The 19,599-nt window shown below is 40.0% G+C and overlaps 1 protein-coding gene across 1 annotated transcript in view; it reads right to left on the bottom strand.

Annotated features, from left to right (window-relative positions):
* The window catches only part of LOC126263224 (piezo-type mechanosensitive ion channel component), a 686,714-nt gene that overhangs the window by 457,433 nt on the left and 209,682 nt on the right, over positions 1–19,599 (bottom strand). The window contains exons 5-6 of the mRNA XM_049960308.1: positions 17,114–17,371; positions 1,272–1,518 (exon numbers count right to left, since the gene is read on the bottom strand). Coding sequence (XP_049816265.1) covers positions 1,272–1,518; positions 17,114–17,371 — 505 coding nt within the window. The remainder of the gene's footprint in view (positions 1–1,271; positions 1,519–17,113; positions 17,372–19,599) is intronic.

Here is a 19,599-nt window from a genome sequence, read left to right as displayed (position 1 = left end):
GTTACAATCCAACAAACTTGTGGTAGTACATGTCACCATACGATCTTACTGGTATATAGGCAGAAAGACACTGAAGCAGTTGTTTACAGCAAGTACAGTGGCCTTAGCTTACACCGTGCAATGCATATAAGACTCGAATTTAAAACCCTTTTTTAGTATCTAAAATCAACAAGCATATTTGCATGTCACTTTGAAGTATTCAAGAAATGTCAACTTACAATTGCTTGCTAACATCTTAGTGGTGAAAGTGATCCACCAAAACATATGCAAAGCATCATTAATAGATTCATACAACTGTATAATACTAAATTGTTACATCACTTTAGAAATAAAAATTTTAAAAATTAAAAATATTTTGTTGAAGATCATCTTGGTAAAATAAAATTACATACCAATCTGAAATTCATCAAAAGCCTAGCGTAGACACTCATATCACAGTGGTTAAAAGATCCACTAAATATTTAATATTAAAGAAATATAAAAGTTCTTATAAACAGTTTTTATGAAGATCTGTTAACACTGTAGTAAAATAACTAAGATCAACACAACAAGGATGATTTAACGAAGTACATTTAATAAAACATGAAAATGCCCTCTATTGATGTGAAATTTCATACATAAATGTATAACGTAGCTCCAACTGTGTTACACTGTTTGCAGGAAGATTATGAAACAAACTGCCATTTTATCTAGCCTTTAAAGCTAAAAACTGAATAGTGATTTACTTGTTTGGTGGTAAAATAGATATAGCACTGCATTGCATGGCTTAGTAGTATGTGAGAACACAACTTTTTATCATTACTGGATTGTTTTGTCTTCCATGTTGTTGGTACTGTTCAATACTGTATCTATTTTATAGCCGAAATCTAGCTATGCAAGAGTAATAAAAAAGTAATGGGATTGTGAACTGATCACTCCGTCCTCTTCTTCCTTCAGTGAAAATTAATATAGCAACATATTTTTAACTACTACATTAAACAAAAAGTATTACAGGCCACAGAAGATGCTTCACAAGTAAAAGATGCAAAATGCCTATGGCAAAAAACAAACTGCCTTGCATTTAGTTGCAAAAATGGAATACAATGAAAAAGGAAGAATAAATTGATAGCTAGTCAGACATCTAGTTACAACTGAGAAATTTGCTATATTTCACACAACTATACAGTTTCCAGAACATTCACCACGACACAGCTTTATTTCGACAACATATATATCCAAGCTAGTTAAGGTAACACCTTCACTTAGTTAACTGTTTGGAATATAATTCTTACCTGCAAACATTGCATTTATCAGTAACTATTTCCTGTATGTACTGCAGTTGCATACAAAAAATTGCTGTGATATGTACAGCTGCAATTAACACAATAATGTGAAGGACAACTGAAAATGCTCTTCTCAAGTCCCTGTAACATGCCCACCATGTCATGGAAGCAAGAAAGGTTAAGAAGTAAATTCCATTGAGTACCGATGGTTGTATTACACCAGCAATTCCTAATGAGAGCAGAGTAATGTACTTTCCTGAAAGTAATAAAACCAATATCACAATGGGCAATTTTAGAATCTATGTAATACCAGAAAATGGCAACAGAGAGAGAGAGAGAGAGAGAGAGAGAGAGAGAGAGAGAGAGAGAGAGAGAGAGAGCAGAATTGATGGTGCTTAAGTTGCTTATAGTATATGTACAACTACATGAAATATCAGGTATCCTCACATGAAGAATTCACCTTTTGAAGGAAGAACCAGACAACAGCTTTGAGAACTGTGGAGAGTAGAGTGTAAGTCAACATCAACTCCCAACTGTTGCATCCACATACAGCAGAAAGGACATAGTCATCTACTACAAGCCTGAGAAAGACATGTGGGCCCTGCCATGTTAGTTTTCAACCCATCATTAGAACAAGTGGTGCACATTTGCACAAAGCTTCAAACTTTTGCCAGACACATAAAAACACAGTTCTCCTCATTCTGATGTTTCTGTACTAAACGGGCCAGACTTGTTGACATTCACAGCCTTGCTCTAGTGTCACTGGCTGCAGATGTTAACAGTGCTGATAACAGTGCATGCTAGCACACAGTGTAGTACAGAAAAAGTGACATCTCGCCTTTTGTGTGGCACGGTATGGTTTTTGAGCACATCTCCAGTTCTGCCCATACTGTTTCATTCAACATCCTCAGGACCGATGTTTGACAAGGAATAGATTTTTTTTTATTGGCAGTCTTTATCAATTAGATTGCTCTTGTAGTATAACTAAGCAGAGCTCTATCATCTGCCAGTCAAAATTAAGTGTCTATTCCAATATTGACAGGTTCTCTGCAGAAGGTGCTCATTGATCTATAAATTCTGAATAAAACTTTTCTTTCCAAATACATACAGGAAGATCATACTCTCTGATAAACAGGAGGACATCTTTGATGTTAAGTTCTCCCAAATTACAAACCCATACCAACAGCACTTCATCATAGAATGGCTGTAAGCTACAAGGAAAGCTTTTATATAACTGTGGTGTTGTAACACGTTGCTAGGAAATTGTTTTTTAATAATTAATTCTCTGATTAATGAAAATATATTTGATCTTGATTCTTTCAAAAAGTCTGGTTGTATGAATTATAATAAATCAATTTGTAATCACCAGGAGTTATATTTCAAACAGTATTTGATCTCTGTAGTCACTTTTGAAAATTGTTTCTCCCTGGTTTAGGATGTACTATACCAACACAGGCCAAATCTGTATTGAGCAGTCAGCTGTACCTCATTTCACTCATGCACAGCCAATCACACATGCTTTCCTTGGAATGAAAAAGTAGAACTGGACCACCTATAGGAGCACACCATCATTGGTCCAATCTCTTTAAATGTATGGGTGTGGGGTATAAATATTCTTAGACAGTATTTGGCAGCTTGAACTCTCATCCAGCCAGATCACTGATTAGATGCAGACTGGCTTTCTTAGCACAGGTGGTCTGCCATGGTATTAGGGCAGTCAAATGAAAATGAGACAGATAGAAAGAATGTAAGTAAACTGTTTATTGTATCAAAAGTAATCATAACTTAATATATTTATGCCACTGCCAGCCAAGATGGTTAATACCTCCATGAAGAACGTGCAGGCAGTTACCTACGGAACCTTGAGTGTACTCATGTCAGCATCTCTTCTTCTGAAGCAAATAAGCAACCACGGATGTCTTTCTTCAGGGCTCCAAAAATATGGAAATCACTTGGATAGAGATCAGGACTGTATGGAGGATGTGTAAGGACTTCACAGCAAAACAACCTTGGCAACAGGTATTATCCTGTAACAGAATGATGCCATCCATCAATATACCTGGGCATTTGGACTTGAGACATGCTTTAGTTTTCAAAAAGTGTCAACATAAAGCTGCTCATTATTTGTTGTACCTTGTTCTAGAAAGCCAATGAGTAGCTGGCCCTTGCAGTCACAGAAATAGGCAATCATGACTTTTCCAGAGCTGGCATGCCTGTTGTTTTGACTACACTGCAGATGTTTCCCTGGGAAGCCCTTACACATCCCCCTTTCAGTCCCAATCTCTCCCCTGGAGCCCTGAAGAAAGAAATTCACGACCATCGATATTCTTCAGATGTAGAGGTGCACACCTGAGTACAAACACAATTATATTGGCAACAGCAAACATTTTTCCATGAATGCACTGATCATCTTGTCTCACAGTGGTATAAACGTATTTACAATGAGTATGATTACTTTTCAAACACTAAACAGTTTACTTACCTTTTTCAATCTGTCTCATTTTCATTTGACTGTCCCTTATATACAGTAAATCACTGCACCAATGTTGCCAGTTCCTCAGCATCGAAGTGTGATGTACTGAGACTGCCACAGCAAGAGGAATAAATGATAACTGTCGATTTATGAACTAGCATGTAGGTCCAGCAGAATAGCATTCTTACTTCACATTGTCTCAACACTGGTTCACTCTCTTTTCTTGATGTCTGGCACAGTGTGGGTGGCACGTCAGGGTGCGCAATGGCCACCAACAGTGTTATGGTATGGAGTAGGGGTGTTTACGCACGTGCCAATGCAATAGTGGCTAGAGGTTAATTGATGTCTTTGACACTTGCGTACGCCAGATTAGATGACTAAATAGTTACAATTTTCTTTTCCCCTTTACCTGGAGAGTCAGTGTCCTGTCACTCAGTTCTTTGACCGGACAGGGAACTTTGTAAGATAGCTTCAAAACTTTATTAACAGTCCTCAACACAAAAAGACATAATTCACCCTGGTCAAATCTGTGATGTGAAGCTGCTGTTGGTCGCAACTCTTCCATCTTTCTCTGATGGTTTGCTACAATTCTAAACATTGTTCAGGCAGGTGTAACGGATGAGAGAGAGAATTCACCTGGCAACTGCAGAGATTCACCATATATAAGCTCTGCCACAAATGCCTGAAAGTTCTCCTTCAATGCACCGTGCACACTGAGCATTACTAGCAAGAATGTGTTCACTCTAGACCCAGTGCCATATGATGTCAGCTTGAAGCGAATGGTGAAGGCATTTTAGCACACCAGTAGAAGCTGTGTGATATTTTGCATTTCTTCAGAGGATAATGGAGTACACTTGTGCCATGGTGTGGAACAACTCTGCCTCCCATTGGTGGTCTCGGTCAGACATCATGTGCCAAATATCCTGGGCCGCCAACCCCACTATCCAACTGATGGTAAACGGAGAGCCACACATTGCACTGTATGATCTCATAGTGGTAAAATTACTGGTCACCTAGTGTAAATGTCAATCACTGTCAGGTAAAAGCTGTGAGAAATAAGTAGCAAGCTGACGAGATCCACAAGCAGCTGTGAAAAACTTCCTTTGGGAGCTACAAAATTTCCAAGCAGTGGCTGTAAATGATGTCCCAGTTTGCTCTCCTAGCATGGGACACATTCCTAGGTCCACAATTGGCAATCTTTCTGCACATCAGAGCCCTTGTTCCATGGGTACTTAGATGACATAGTCCATGCTTGGAAGCAAGTCCTTGGTGATGCTGTAATGCTGGTACATACAGTTGCAGCCAGCCTGTGGCTTTGTCACAGTACACTGCTACATTTTCAGCTAGCATTGGTATGTGCCACAATTGAAGGACCAACATTCTTAGCATCAGCTCTTTCAGCTGTGCGTCACTGTTCTATGATGTTGACAGCTTATCAAAATCTACTGGCTGTGATATGCTGCCAACTTAAGACACAATGTCAGAAACCATACTTTTGGTGCCCCTGATGTGCCAAATGTAAGTTGTGAACTAGCAAATAAGATTCAGGTGGTTCACTTGGACTGAAGCGTAAACATTTCAGGGCTGCAAAATTGTGAATATCAGCACTCACTGGCCACTGTGTATGGTGAAGATGTAGCCTTCATTCATAAAACTTAAATATTTTATAGTGATAGGCATCCAGCAACTCAGTATAAAATAGCAAGAGCACTTTTTGCCAGCATTTTGGAGAAGTATCTTAAGGGTTCACAGACTCTGCTGAAGCACTGCTGCGGAACTGCTCCCACAGAATTTACTGAAGAATTTGATGCTTCAAACATCTCCTATAGGTCATTATTCCATGTGATAGGTGTGAAACAATGCATTCTAGTGCCAGCTGTATATGGTGCTTAATTTCAGCAGTATGAGGTATATAATGGTAATAGAATTTTACTTGAATTGTACTTACTGATGTTGTTCAGTCCAGGATGCAACTATGGGACACATCAAGTATGAGGTTTTAGGAAGACAGAAAATCCAGGCCTGCAATTCGGTGGGTGATGTCAGCAATGAAAAAGCACTATTCAAAAGCTCTCCAGACACTGAGGGTCAGATTTAATGTCAGTGTAGGTGTCTACTAGAAACTGCAGCTTGGCAACCTTACCCACGACCACTAGGCACTTCAGTTGTTGCCCGACTCACTGTTGCTGACAGACTATCCCTCCAACAGAAAGGGCCTGACAGCCAGGTACGTAATTATCTGTCCTATGCCTGAAGTGTCTATGGTAGAAACATTCCTCCCAGTCTGAGTAGGCAAGGATCACATGCTGCCTGATCAACGAGAAATGGTGTGCTCCCTTTTCCTTTGGGCTGAGGATTGGCTTCTCCATCTTTTATGCACTCCAAGAGCTGCATCCTTGGATGTGAACTTTTCTAGTGGTGATGTTAAGGTTACTATAGAATACTTTAATGATGAACCACACAATGTAACGGAGTCCTGAAAATTCCGAACTTCTGACAAGAGATTCTGCAAGCTTGTGCCATTAACAGAAAGGAGTAGTGTATTTACAGCAAGTGTGAAATCCATAGGAATTGGGGGAATTTTTTAAGCACTTCTGCAACAATGCTTTGAAAGCCACGTGATTCAGTTCTGCATATGGATGCCATGAACAATTTCGTTGTGGCTAACTGGCCTATCAGTGTAGCTTAGTTACAAGCAGATTTGATGCCCTAAGGAATCGTTACAGTTGTAGTGCTTTAGAGATACATGCTGCCAATCTTGGTATTTCTTATGTAAAGTGGCAGCCTCTTCCTGTTTCAGTCATTCTTAATCCCACATGAATTCTTGCTACTGCTGCATCAGTTGTCGCTGCTCATGTAGCTGGTGAGTCTGCAGTGTGCATTGGTGTTGTGGTGTTGTAACTGTTGTCACTGTGTTCTCAGCTGCTCCAAATTCATGTCCGATGATGGTGGTCCATTGATGTTAACATGTTGCAGAATCCCGGAACTTGCATCTCATGGGTTTTCATTACTTGTGTTGCATACTTAAGAAATTTTGATTTTCACATCATGATCACTACTTACAGTGAACAAATACAATTAGATGATATTTGATACCATACAGTTTCATTTGTATAGCTTTATACAGAGCAGCACAAAGGACTCCAGTCCATCAGGTCACTGACTAGGTACAGACTGGTGTTCTCACCACATGTAGTCTTGCTGCAATACCTTCACTGATGTTGCCAGTTCCCTCACAGGGAAGTGAGGGGCACTTCACCATTGGTAGTGGTCTAGAAATCTAATGGTTCTCTCAGATTATGTTGTGAGTTTAAGGTAGTTATTTCACAAATGGTCATGAACACCATCCAAACCCTCACTGTGAGAACACACACACATTTGCAGACTCAAAACAGTTTTTAGAGTTAAACACATTGAAACTTCCTGCCAGATTGGCCTTGAACTCGGGATCTTTGCCTTTCACGGGCAAGTGTTCAGTCAACTGAGATAGCTAAGCACTACTCACAGCCTGTCCTCGCAGCTTTACTTACACCAGTACCTCATCTCTTACCATCCACACTTCACAGAAGTTCTACTGCAAAACTTGCAGGACTAGCCTCCTGGAAGAAAGGATACTGCAGAGATATGGCTTAGCCACAGCCTGGGGGATGTTTCCAGAATGAAATACGCTGTTTGGACTTTACTTACATTGGTGACTCCCGTTTGGCATTTCAAGCACCCGTACACTTTTCCAACAATATCTTTAACAATTACTATACAAGACTCAGGCATGTTGCAACTATGTGTACGATACTATAATGGACACTGATAAATGTGCACATCTGCTTAATTTATAATAACTTTTCACCATGCTGTAGAACACAGGGTCAAAATGTAACCTAAAGTGCCAGTTTTTCAGTAACCTTAAGTGCCAGTCTTTCAGAAGTCTGTTGAATATCTAGCAAAAAACAATCTCATCAACACATCAGGTGGTTCAATGAATGGCCATTCCAAATGATCTAATTTTTTCATGTAACTGATCATATGCCTTAACTGGCTCAGTTAGTCCACAGTCCTCTTAACCCAATAACACAGCCCAACAAATCCACAGTCAAACGACTGCAGTGGTGTGTCCTGTTCCCGCCTTCTTATGATTATTGTATTCTTTGTAAACCTGTGAGCCTTTATGCCAATGCTGACATGTCGTCTCAGCTTCCAGCAGGGGCCGACTGATTGACCAACAAAATACCATCTGCTTTACAACAGAAACAAAGGACACCACATTCTGGAAAAATTTCACCTCAGTGCATTACTGGTCATGGCCAAACCAACCAAAGATGTTACATTTCTTAAGATTATTCAATGGACACAAGGGATATGATCTCACCAGCTTCCTACCCACACCCATCCAGCAGGACAAGGTCACTTCATACTTTAGTATTGTCTCTAGGTATAAGACAGTGCTGTTCTATTAGCCACAGGGCACAAGTCCCACAGAGTTGTCATACCACCCAGCCTCTTTCCCTACTTCACACTGTGCAGTGGAGAGTCACATTCAAGATTTCCTTGGCCAAATGCAAAATGTGCTGGCCGTGACTGACACCATTGTTGAAGATATGGCATTCTCCAGTACAAGTTGTGCCACACACCAAGCAGAACTTTCAAGAGTGTTCTCTCTGTGGCCACAGCCCTCCAGTCCATGTGACCATTTTCATGCAGATTTTGTCACCCCCTTTATGAAAGCCACGTGGCATACGTCTGTAGACACCTAATCTATGTTCCCCTATGAACATTAAATCGCATCTACCACAGACACGACAGTGACAACAATGGCTGCAATCCTTGACACAGAAAACTTGTCATTAGCCTCATTTCAGATAATGGTCCACAGTTCACTTCTGCTGCCTTTGTTGATTCCTTCAGCCTGCACAGCATCCCCACCTGCTGAGGGCACCAGTCCATTCACAGTCAAAGGTTGAACTGGAGAGGATGGTAACAACATTCAAGGATGAAATGAAGAGAACTCTCCAGTCACTGTCTATCCCCAGCAGACCTTCTCCACAACTGAACACCATAGACCATCCTACATGTACTGCAGCTCCAGGATCCCAACAAATACACTCCGGCATGTCACTGGTTCCCTGACAGGTGCTCTGATGCAAGCTCAGACATTCAGACGTTCAGACAGCACCAAGGATGGATGCCTCCACAGTCGCTTGATGCCATAGGACAATCCATTAATTGGACAGACCTCCACAATGACACCTTCACCTCCCCTGGTACAATGGATCGAGGGTACCCATCAGATGTAGAGATGATGAAATGTGTATCATCAGCTGCATCTGTTACACGCCTTACCCCACACTGAGTCTGGCACAAAATGGGCTACTGCTGGCCCTATGTGGTATTTCACAGATGTAGGAATGCAGAGTGAAGACAGCATGTTTCAGGTCACGCCCCAGGCAGCACATCAGTCAATTTAACCCTACTGTGAGTGGTACACAGTGCAGTGGACAAGACCTATTCACTATTTCTCTTAGTGAAAACATCTAGCTTATCTGTGGTTTAAGTGCCAGCTGCTGCAAGTGGCTGGCGGTTCTATCACAGCCTTCAAAAACTGATGCAACTACTCACATTTTCAGCTAATATTTGGATTAAAACTACTGCTCACCGTACTGGACTTTCTATTGGATTATTCTCTGGCCATAATGGTATAGTAGATGGACATGTTAGTTTATGAAAATTATCTGTGGCTGTTGCATTCTCAAAATAAGTATCTCCCACCTACTATCCTCAGTGACAACATTTATGGCCTCTGGGCAGAAGTGCGCAGTAGACAGCAGAGCAACGAGCCAATAAGCACTCAGTCAGTTTCTGCATTCTGTACTGTGTAAACTTACATTGTATTTGAGATTTCTATGTGTTTTACGTGTGCAAAGCTACAACTGACTGATTTCTGTGGTATTCTGTATGTTTTGCGAGTTTTCTCACAATGGCTAAAACACCTATTAGGTGCCAAATGCTTCACAAACAGGCAATGGACCCTATTTTTAAAGTGTACTCATGCTCCAAATGTGAAGCTGATTCAGGCAAGCTGGTCTGTGATGTTGCCGAGGTGCAGAAACGAAATGCAGTTGCTGTCTATTAACTTTCAACTGAGCAGTCAACGAGCATTCACTGTCAGCTGCAAAGCCAAACACTGTAAGGCTGTCACCAACTATAACATTGCCATTTGAATAGTGTATCAATACCAAACTTTTATGAGTGACACCTTTTTCCCCAGATAAATAACTGCCAGTTTTTATAGCAATTTGTTTTTTCCTGTGTACTTTAATTCTCCAAATGACCTTTTTCTTTGTCATCAGTCTTCTGATGGGTGTGATGTGGCCCGCCACAAATTCCTCGTCTGTGCAACCTACGTTCTAAATTATTTGCTGGATGTATTCCAATCTCTGTCTTCCTCTACAGTTTTTACCTTCTACAGCTCCCTCTAGTAGCATAGAAGTTAACCCTGATGTCTTAACAGATATCCTCCCACCCTGTCCCTTCTTGTCAGTGATTTCCACATATTCCTTTCCTTCCTGACTATCCTCTGAACCACCACAGTCCTTACCTTATCAGACCACCTAATTTTAAACATTTTTCTGCAACACCACATCTGAAATGCTTTAATTCTCTTCTTTTCTGGTTTTCTCACAGTCCATGTTTCACTACCATATAATACTGTGCTCCAAATATACACTCTCAGAAATTTCTTCCTCGAATTAAGGCTTATGTTTGATTCTAACAGACTTCTCTTGGCCAGGTATACCCTTTTTGCCAGTGCTAGTCTGCATTTTATGTCCTCCTTGCTCTGTCCATCACTTGTTACTTTGCTGCCTAGGTAGTACAATTCATTAACTTCATCTACTTCGTCATCAACAATCTTGATGTTATTGCTGTTCTCATTTCTGCTATGTCTCCTTACTTTTGTCTTCCTTCAATTTACTCTTAATCCATATTCTGTGCTCTTATACTGTTCATTCTATTCAGCAGATCCCATAAATCTTCCTCACTTTCACTCAGGATAGCAATGTCATCAGTGAATCTTATCATTGATATTTTTTCACCTTGAATTTTAACTCCACTCTTGAACCATTCTTTTATTTCCATCATTGCTTCTGTGATGTATAGATTGAATAGTAGGGGCAAGAAACTACACCTCTGTCTCACACCCTTTCGTTCTTTTGGTTTACACATCTAGTCCTGTAGGACCAAATCGAGGAGGAAATCTCCAAGGCCATGGAATATGTCAGTACATGAAATTACAACATAAAAGTAATAACAGATCAAATAAAATGTGTATGAACAAAAAAAAAAAAAAAAAAAAGAAGCCATAAGTTTATGTAAATGCAATCAACAATTTAACACAGGAACCAGCTTAATTTTTCAAGGGACTCCTTGACAGAATAGAAGGAGTGACCCTTGAGGAAACACTTCAGTTTCGATTTGAAAGTGTGTGGACTACTGCTAAGATTTTTGAATTCTTGCAGTAGCTTATTGAAAGTGGATGCAGCAGTATACTGCACACCTTTCTGCACATTAGTCAAGGTAGTGTGACTCAAATGCAGATTGGGTTTCTGCCTAGTATTAACTGAGTGAAAGCTGCTAATTCTTGGAGATAAGCCGATACTGATAACCAGAAATGACAGTAAAGAATAAATTTATTGAGAGGCCAATGCCAGAATACCCAGACTAATGAAAAGGGGTTGACAAGAAGACCGCAGACTTATACCACCTATTGCCCGGACCACCCATTTCTGAGCCAAAGATATCCTTCGAAAATGGGAAGAGTTAACCCAAAATGTAATATCACATGTTATAAGTGAATGAAAATAAGCAAAGTAGACTACTTTTCATATCAAACTATCACTTACTTCAGATACCATTCGAATAGTAAAAATGGCAGCAATAAGTCTTTGAAAAAGATTCTGAACATGGGCTTTCCTCGACAGTGTACTATCTATCTGAATACCTAGAAATTTGAACTGCTCAGTTTCACTAATTATATGCCCATTCTGTGAAATTAAAATGTTGAGTTTTGTTGAATTTTGCGTTGGAAACTTTAAAAACCAACCGTGATTTAGTGTTAGTTTATTTTCTACAAGCTATGAACTTATGTCAAGAATTGCACCATTTGAAACAGACAATGTTGTGCGCAACACCCTTTACTATCAAGCCAGTGTCCTCAGCAAACAGAAATATTTTAGAATCACCTGTAATATTAGAGGGTATATCACTTATATAAATAAGGAACAGGAATGGCCCCAGTGCGGATCCCTGGGTTACCCCCATTTAACCGTGCCCCACTCAGACTCCACACTCATAGCCATATTCAACACTGTGGATAATGACCTTTTGCTGTCTGTTGATACAGTAAGAGGTGAACCAATTGTAAGCTACTCCCTGTATTCCACAATGGTCCAATTTCTGGAGCAATATTTTGTGATCAACACAAACGCCTTAGTTAAATCAAAAAAGATGCCTAGTGTTTGAAACCTTTCATTTAATCCATCCAGCACCTCACAGAGAGAAGAGAACATAGCCTACAACCACTTCTAAAACCAAACTGTACATTTTATCGGCGGGAGTAATGTGGGACCTAAGATGCTGCACTAACAATCAGCGTGGTCTTGAGGCTCTCTGTTGCACATGGCCGAGACGGTTGATACAGTGTGGCTCATAAGTACAGCGTGTGAGCGTGTACATTTGATAGGAAATTATGCGAAATAAAATGATCAATTATCCTGACATTTACAGTCTTTTCAATAACTTTAGCGAACACTAATGGCATACAAATAGGTCTAAAAGTGTCTACATTATCCTTCCCTCCTTTTTATAAAGCGGCTTTCTTGCTGAGTACTTTAATCATTCAGTGAACTGACCATTCTTAAAGGAAAAATTACAAATATGGTGAAGTACAGGGCTAACATGTGCAGCTCAGTACTTTAATATTCTGCTAGACACTCCATCATATCCATGAGAGTCCTTAGTCTTAAGTGATTTAATTATTGACTCAATCTCCCCCTTGTCTGTATCACTGAGGCGTATTTCAGGCATCAGTCTCAAAAAGGCATTTTCCAAGACAGTTATTTGAGTCCCTGAAGAAACTTAAGTTTTTATTTAATTCACCAGCAATGCCCAGAAAGTGTGTGTTAAATACTGGACATATAATCATCGACGTTGTGATGCTGACCAGACACTTCCTTCACGACTGACCTCATGGTTTTAATTTTATCCTGTGAATTAGCTATTCTATTTGCGTACAACATACTTTTCGCCTTCTTAATAAAATTTAAGCACCTTACAATACTGTTTGTAATGGGCTTCTGTAGCTCATTTTGATATAATTCCCATTTTGTTCTACATGACATCCTTTTCCCACTAGTCAGCCACCAGGGCTGCCTTTTACTGTTAGTACCCTGTTTAGAGCATTCTAATAGAAAGCAACTTTCAAAGGATATGAGAAATGCATTACGAAAAGCATTATATACGTCACCTATGTTATCAGCTCTATAAACATCCTGCCACTCTTGTTCCTTAATGAGGTTTAAAAAACTCTCTATTGCCATTGGATTAGCTTTTCTACATAGTTTGTAACTATATGTAACATTCATTTGAGTACAAAAACCTTTTAGTGTAAAGATTGGTGCATCATGGTCCAACATCCTTTTCCTTGAAAAATTTCATACAAGATTAATATTGAAGTCATTGTGTATAACTAATTTTTGGTACTTCCTATAAGGTGAACCAAGAACACTCCGTAACTTGAACAGAAATGCTCTAAAGTCAGAGTTGGGGGACCTATAAATAACAATAATTAGAAGTTTAGTTTCACTAAATTCAACTGCCCCTGCACAACATTCAAATACTTGCTCACTGCTGTGCCGTTATACGTCTACGGAGTCAAATGGAATACTGTTTTTTATGTACATGGCCACTTCCCCATTTTGCAAAGAACTCCTTGAAAAACAGCCAGCAAATCTGTATCCTGGTAAAGGAAGTCTCTGAACTGTCAAAATATTTAAATGGTGCTCTGATATACCAATAATGCCAGAGTCAACATCTATAAGCAGTTCACTAACTTCATCTCTAATACCTCTTGATGAAACATGCTAATTCCTTCACTACTTGGATACCTGACCACCTTTGAAGGCAATTCCTTTGTTAGAGGGACTTCCTTTAAGCAGAAATACCTATCACCTGATTTCACTCTAAAACAGGTGCAGCTCTAACACCAACTACAACAGGAATTTTCCCCGAGAGTGGTCCGACCAACACTCACTACACCGTCAACTATAAGCTTTGCCGACCTCCCCTTCCCACACCTATTGTGAGGTGTATAGTGTCACCGTCAGACACCACCCTTGCTAGGTGGTAGCCTTTAAATCGTCTGTGATCCATAGTATACATCGGACCTGCATTTCGCCACTATCAGTGATTGCAGACCGAGCACCGCCATACGGCAGGTCTAGAGAGACTCCCTAGCATTCGCCCCAGTTGTACAGCTGACTTTGCTAGCGATGATTCACTGTCTACATACGCTCTCATTTGCAGAGACGACAGTTTAGCATAGCCTTCAGCTACGTCATTTGCTACGACCTAGCAAGGTGCCATATTCAGTTACTATTGATATTGATATTGTGAATCATGTACCGTCAAGAGCGACATTCATCATTAATGGATTAAAGTTAAGTATCAAACTAGCTACGTCCGCTTTCTGAATTATAATTCCTTGTCATGTTCCAGACCTCACGTCAGTATAGTTCTTCCCTCCTCATGCCAGCCTGCGTGAGCTAAAATGCGTGCATTTCGGCCTCCATTCCTAACACGGTGTTGGCTCTTCTGCCAACACAACAAGGTGCAGGCCATGCCATGTCTCCCACTCTTACTGTTCCTCTTGGCTCTTGTACATATTGTACATTACCCATCTTTGTCTATAGCTTACATTTATTTTTCTCAGAATTTCAAAGCACCATTTCACATCATCTAACGCTTTTTCCAGATCAACAAATCCTATGAATGTGTCCCGATTTTTCTTTAGTCTTGCTTCCATTATCAACAACAGCATCAGAACTGCCTCTCTGGTGCCTATACATTTCTTTATGTCACACTATTGTTGTCTAATACATCCTCAATTTTCTTTTCCATTCTTCTGTACATTATTCTTGTCTGCAGCTTGAACACATGAGCTATTAAGCTGAATGTGTGATAATTCTCACACTTGTTGGCTCTTGCAATCTTCAGAATTGTATGAGTGATGTTTTTCCAAAAGTCAGATGGAATATCTCCAGTCTGATACATCCTACATACCAACCTAAATAGTAATTTTGTTGCCACATCCGCCAATGATTTTAGAAATTGTGATGGAATTTCTCCACTGCCTTATTTGATTTTAAGTCATCCAAAGCTCTTTAAACATCTGATTCTAATACTACACCCCCTATCTCTTATACAGGGTGTTCCAGCTATCTTGTCCACCCAAAATATCTCTGGAACAATAACAGCTATTGGAAAACGACTTTCACCGGTATCAATGTAGGGCAGGGACCCATGAATGTACATATTTGGAAACATTCTAAAACGAAAGCATATGTATTTAACACAAACTTATGTTTTTTTAAATGGACCTCCTATATTTTTTCTTCAGCAATCCATAGCATGACAAAACACATACACAATGGCGTTGATTGCATCGCAATATTCCCATTACACCCCGAGATATTGAGACACGAAGTTGACGCTTGAAACACCCGACATGCGCTGCTAGCGCACGCCCTGAGGCTCAGGCGTGAACCCCATGCTGCCCGTAATCGCGATGTGATTGACATATGTAATCACACCTCCATACTTATCAAGAGATCCGAAACGAATAATACGGTCTGCTGCCATCAACTCTCATAAGCACATAATGGTTTCCCTCTTGCACGTTTTACGTATCTACGTACACAATATGAACCAGTACCCTATGTATGCAAGCCAATGGGCATCACTTTGAGCACGAGATGTGAATGCTATGTTTAGTATGTAGTGCTGGTATCACAGTGGAAGTTTCTACAAAGGGCCATTTTACCCAGTGATGGTAAGAAACATTTGTTTGCAACAATTTGTCATTTAATGCATTAGATAAACATTACATTGATAATTATGTGATAATAAGACTAATTGGTTAAACATGTTTACATTCATCTTCTATGTCCTACCTGAACTTCCCAAATCAAAACATTTTTACCTAAACAACGGTAAAACTTTTAGTCCACTTGCTTGTTTCACTAAAACCATCAACATGAATTTTACTATTACGAGTGAATGATTAACTGTCACTTGCACTAGATCTACAGTAAAGTAAAGTTTTAACGTTGAACGGCATTACCTTTTTAGTTATGGATTAACGATAAGCGAAGTTAACTTTGTGACTAACGTTGCGGTACACAGATATGTTACAGAACCGCTTCACCCCTAGCCTACGGGATAAATACCTGCTGGAATGTACGACATTAATGCAGGATGGCAGCAGACCGTATTATTCGTTTCGGACCTCTTGATAATTATGGAAGTGTGATTACACATGTCAATCACATCGCGATTACGGGCAGCATGGGGTTCACGCCTGAGCCTCAGGACATGCGCTAGCAGCGCATGTCGGGTGTTTCAAGTGTCAACTTCGCGTCTTAATATCTCAGGATGTAATGGGAATATTGCGATGGAATCAACGCCATTGTGTATGTGCTTTGTCATGCTATGGATTGCTGAAGAAAAAATATAGGAGGTCCATTTAAAAAAACATAAGTTTGTGTTAAAAAACACATATGCTTTTGTGTTAGAATGTTTCCAAATATGTACATTCATGGGCCCCAGCCCTACATTGATACCGGTGAATGTCGTTTTCCAATAGCTGTTATTGTTCCAGGGATATTTTGGGTGGACGAGATAGCTGAGACACCCTGTATATTGACTCCTGTTTCTTCATCCATCATGCCATCAGACAATGCATCCCCCTCAGAGAGGCCACAATGTACTCTTTCCACCTATCCGCTCTCCCCTCTGAATTTAACAGTGGAATGCCCATTGCACTCTTTAATGTTACCATACTTGCTTTTAATTTCACCTTAGTACCCAAACAGACAGCTTTCGTTATTAATTACTACATGTTGCTATCAATTTGTTTCTTCATTTTATGAAATTTTAACTAAAGCCAGTCTTGTCACAAGAAAGTATTTTCTAATTTTTGTTTTGCTTACTTTTATTTTTCTACCCTTACCTACATAAAAAAAATTACACAGTAAATATGCGAACAATGAGATGATTGGTGTAACTACTCCCTGACACATTATTTATAAAACAAAAATTGAATACTTACCAATAATAACAAAAAATCTGTAACGTTTTCTGCGTAATGTTCGAGATGCCTTTGGCAAGATAATAGTGCTTGAAGGTTCATGTTCTGGTGCTACTGTGTCTCGCCTTTGAGCATTTAATCTCTTACAAATTATGTATACTGACAACGAGCATGATAGCATTAAAATATCTGGTCCAAGTATACGAATTCCATTACTAATACTCAGATCATTCAGACGCACCAATCCTACATGACGAAGAATCTTCTCCAGCATGCCACCTACAGAAACAAATATGTAACACATGTTATACACATATAAATTGGGTTACTGTTTAAGAATCAACTTTACACATATTGCACAACTTAACAACAGCATACCATTATAGCCTGGGCATCATATACAGCTGTATTTTCATACATTAAAATCTCAAAAACAATGCTCTCACTACACCTCATGAAGGTCATCAGGACAGTTGAGCACAGTAAGTGAAATCACTGACTTGGCTGGACACCCAAAATCAAGCAATCAACTGGCTAAAACAAGGCATCAAAATATCACAGTCTAGCATAACATATTCATATGCTGACTTATTCTGTCCCAAGAAAGCCTAAATGAAGAACATTCTTCAAGGGTACGAAATAAGTTATGTTAACAGTCACAGCCAGGAGCAGCCACTGCATACAGCTTCCATATAGTATACTAACAACACACTATGGCTAGTAGTAATCTACTCACACTGCTTGTTGATCAGACTGAATGCTGCCCATCATGCGTTAGGAAACATACATACAAATCTATTTTCATACTAAACAAATTTTAACTTCCTCAGTATGCAGGCACTGATACGGTTCTTAAAAATTAGAACACAAACATAAATTTTTATTATGAAGTAGTTGATAAACAGTAAATGATGTAATGTAAGAAGAAGGGTAGTGACATTTATCAAAATAGCTGTTTTTCTGCTGATCTGTATGGTAATGGAAAGTTGTGGGTGAAATACAATACGTGATCAAAAGTATCCAGACACACCCAAACATATACGTTTTTCATATTAGGTGTATTGTGCTGCCACCTACTGCCAAGTACTCCATATGAGTGACCTCAGTAGTCATTTAGACATCACGAGAGAGCAGAATGGGGCAGTCTGCAGAACTCACGGACTTCGAACATGGTCAGGTGATTTTTTTTGTCGCTTGTGTCATATGTCTGTATGCTAGATTTCCACACTTCTAAACATCTCTAGGTCCACTGTTTCCACTGTGATAGTGAAGTGGAAACGTGAAGGGACACGTACAGCACAAAAGCATACATGCTGATCTTATCCGTTGACTGACAGAGACCGCGGACAGTTGAAGAGGGTTGTAATGTGTAATAGAAAGACATCTCTCCAGGCCATCACACAGGAATTCCGAATTGCATAAGGATCCACTGCATGTACAGTTAGGCGGGAGGTGAGAAAACTAGTTTTTCATGGTCAAGCGGCTGCTCATGAGCCACACATCACACCAGTAAATGCAAAATGATGCCTCGATTGATGTAAGAGTGTAAACATTTGATGACTCAACATTGGAAAAACATTTTGTGGAGTGACAAATCACTGGACACAATGTGGTGATCTGATGGCTGGGTGTGGGTATGGCGAATGCTCAGTCAACATCATATATCAGCATGTGTAGTGTCAACAGTAAAATTCGGAGGTGGTGGTGTTATGGTGTTGTCATGTTTTTCATGGAGGGGGCTTGTACCCCTTGCTTTTTTGCATTACACTATCACAACACAGGCCTACATTGATGTTTTAAGCACCTTCTTCCTTCCCACTATTTAAGAGCAATTCGGGGATGACAATTGCATCTTTCAACACGATCGAGCACATGTTCATCATGCATGGCGCTATGGCGGAGTGGTTACATGACAATAACATCGCTGTAATGGACTGGCCTGCACAGAGTCCTGACCTGAATCCTATAAAACGCCTTTGGGATGTTTTGGAACACCGACTTCGTGCCAGGCCTCACCATCCGACATCAATACCTCTCCTCAGTGCAGCACTCCTTGAAGAATGGGCTGCCATTCCCCAAGAAATCTTCCAGCACCCGATTGAACATATGCCTGCAAGAACGGAAGCTGTCATCAAGGCTAGGGGGGCGGGGGGGGGGGGGGGGGGGGGGGGACAAAACACCATACTAAATTCCAGCATTACCGATGATGGAGGGTGCCACGAACTTTTAAGTCATTTTCAGCCACGTGTCCAAATACTTTTGATCACATAGTATACAAGCATAGGAAGGAAACAATTTATATAGCTTCGGTGGTGGGCAGTCAACAGTTACATAAATAAGACCAAAATTACAGCTTAGCTTTAATATTATGATAATTGTCAAAGGTGCAAGCACAAACGCACCAGTGCCCGCATGCCCCATGTGTACTCGAAGGCTGTGCTGTAAGGATAGTTGCAAGAGAGGCCAATATAGGGTGCAAGGGTAGTGGACCTGATCCAAATAGCATT

Source organism: Schistocerca nitens, chromosome 6 (genome assembly GCF_023898315.1).
Source record: "Schistocerca nitens isolate TAMUIC-IGC-003100 chromosome 6, iqSchNite1.1, whole genome shotgun sequence".
Lineage (NCBI taxonomy): Eukaryota > Metazoa > Arthropoda > Insecta > Orthoptera > Acrididae > Schistocerca > Schistocerca nitens.
This window is presented reverse-complemented; position numbering and strand designations above follow the sequence as displayed.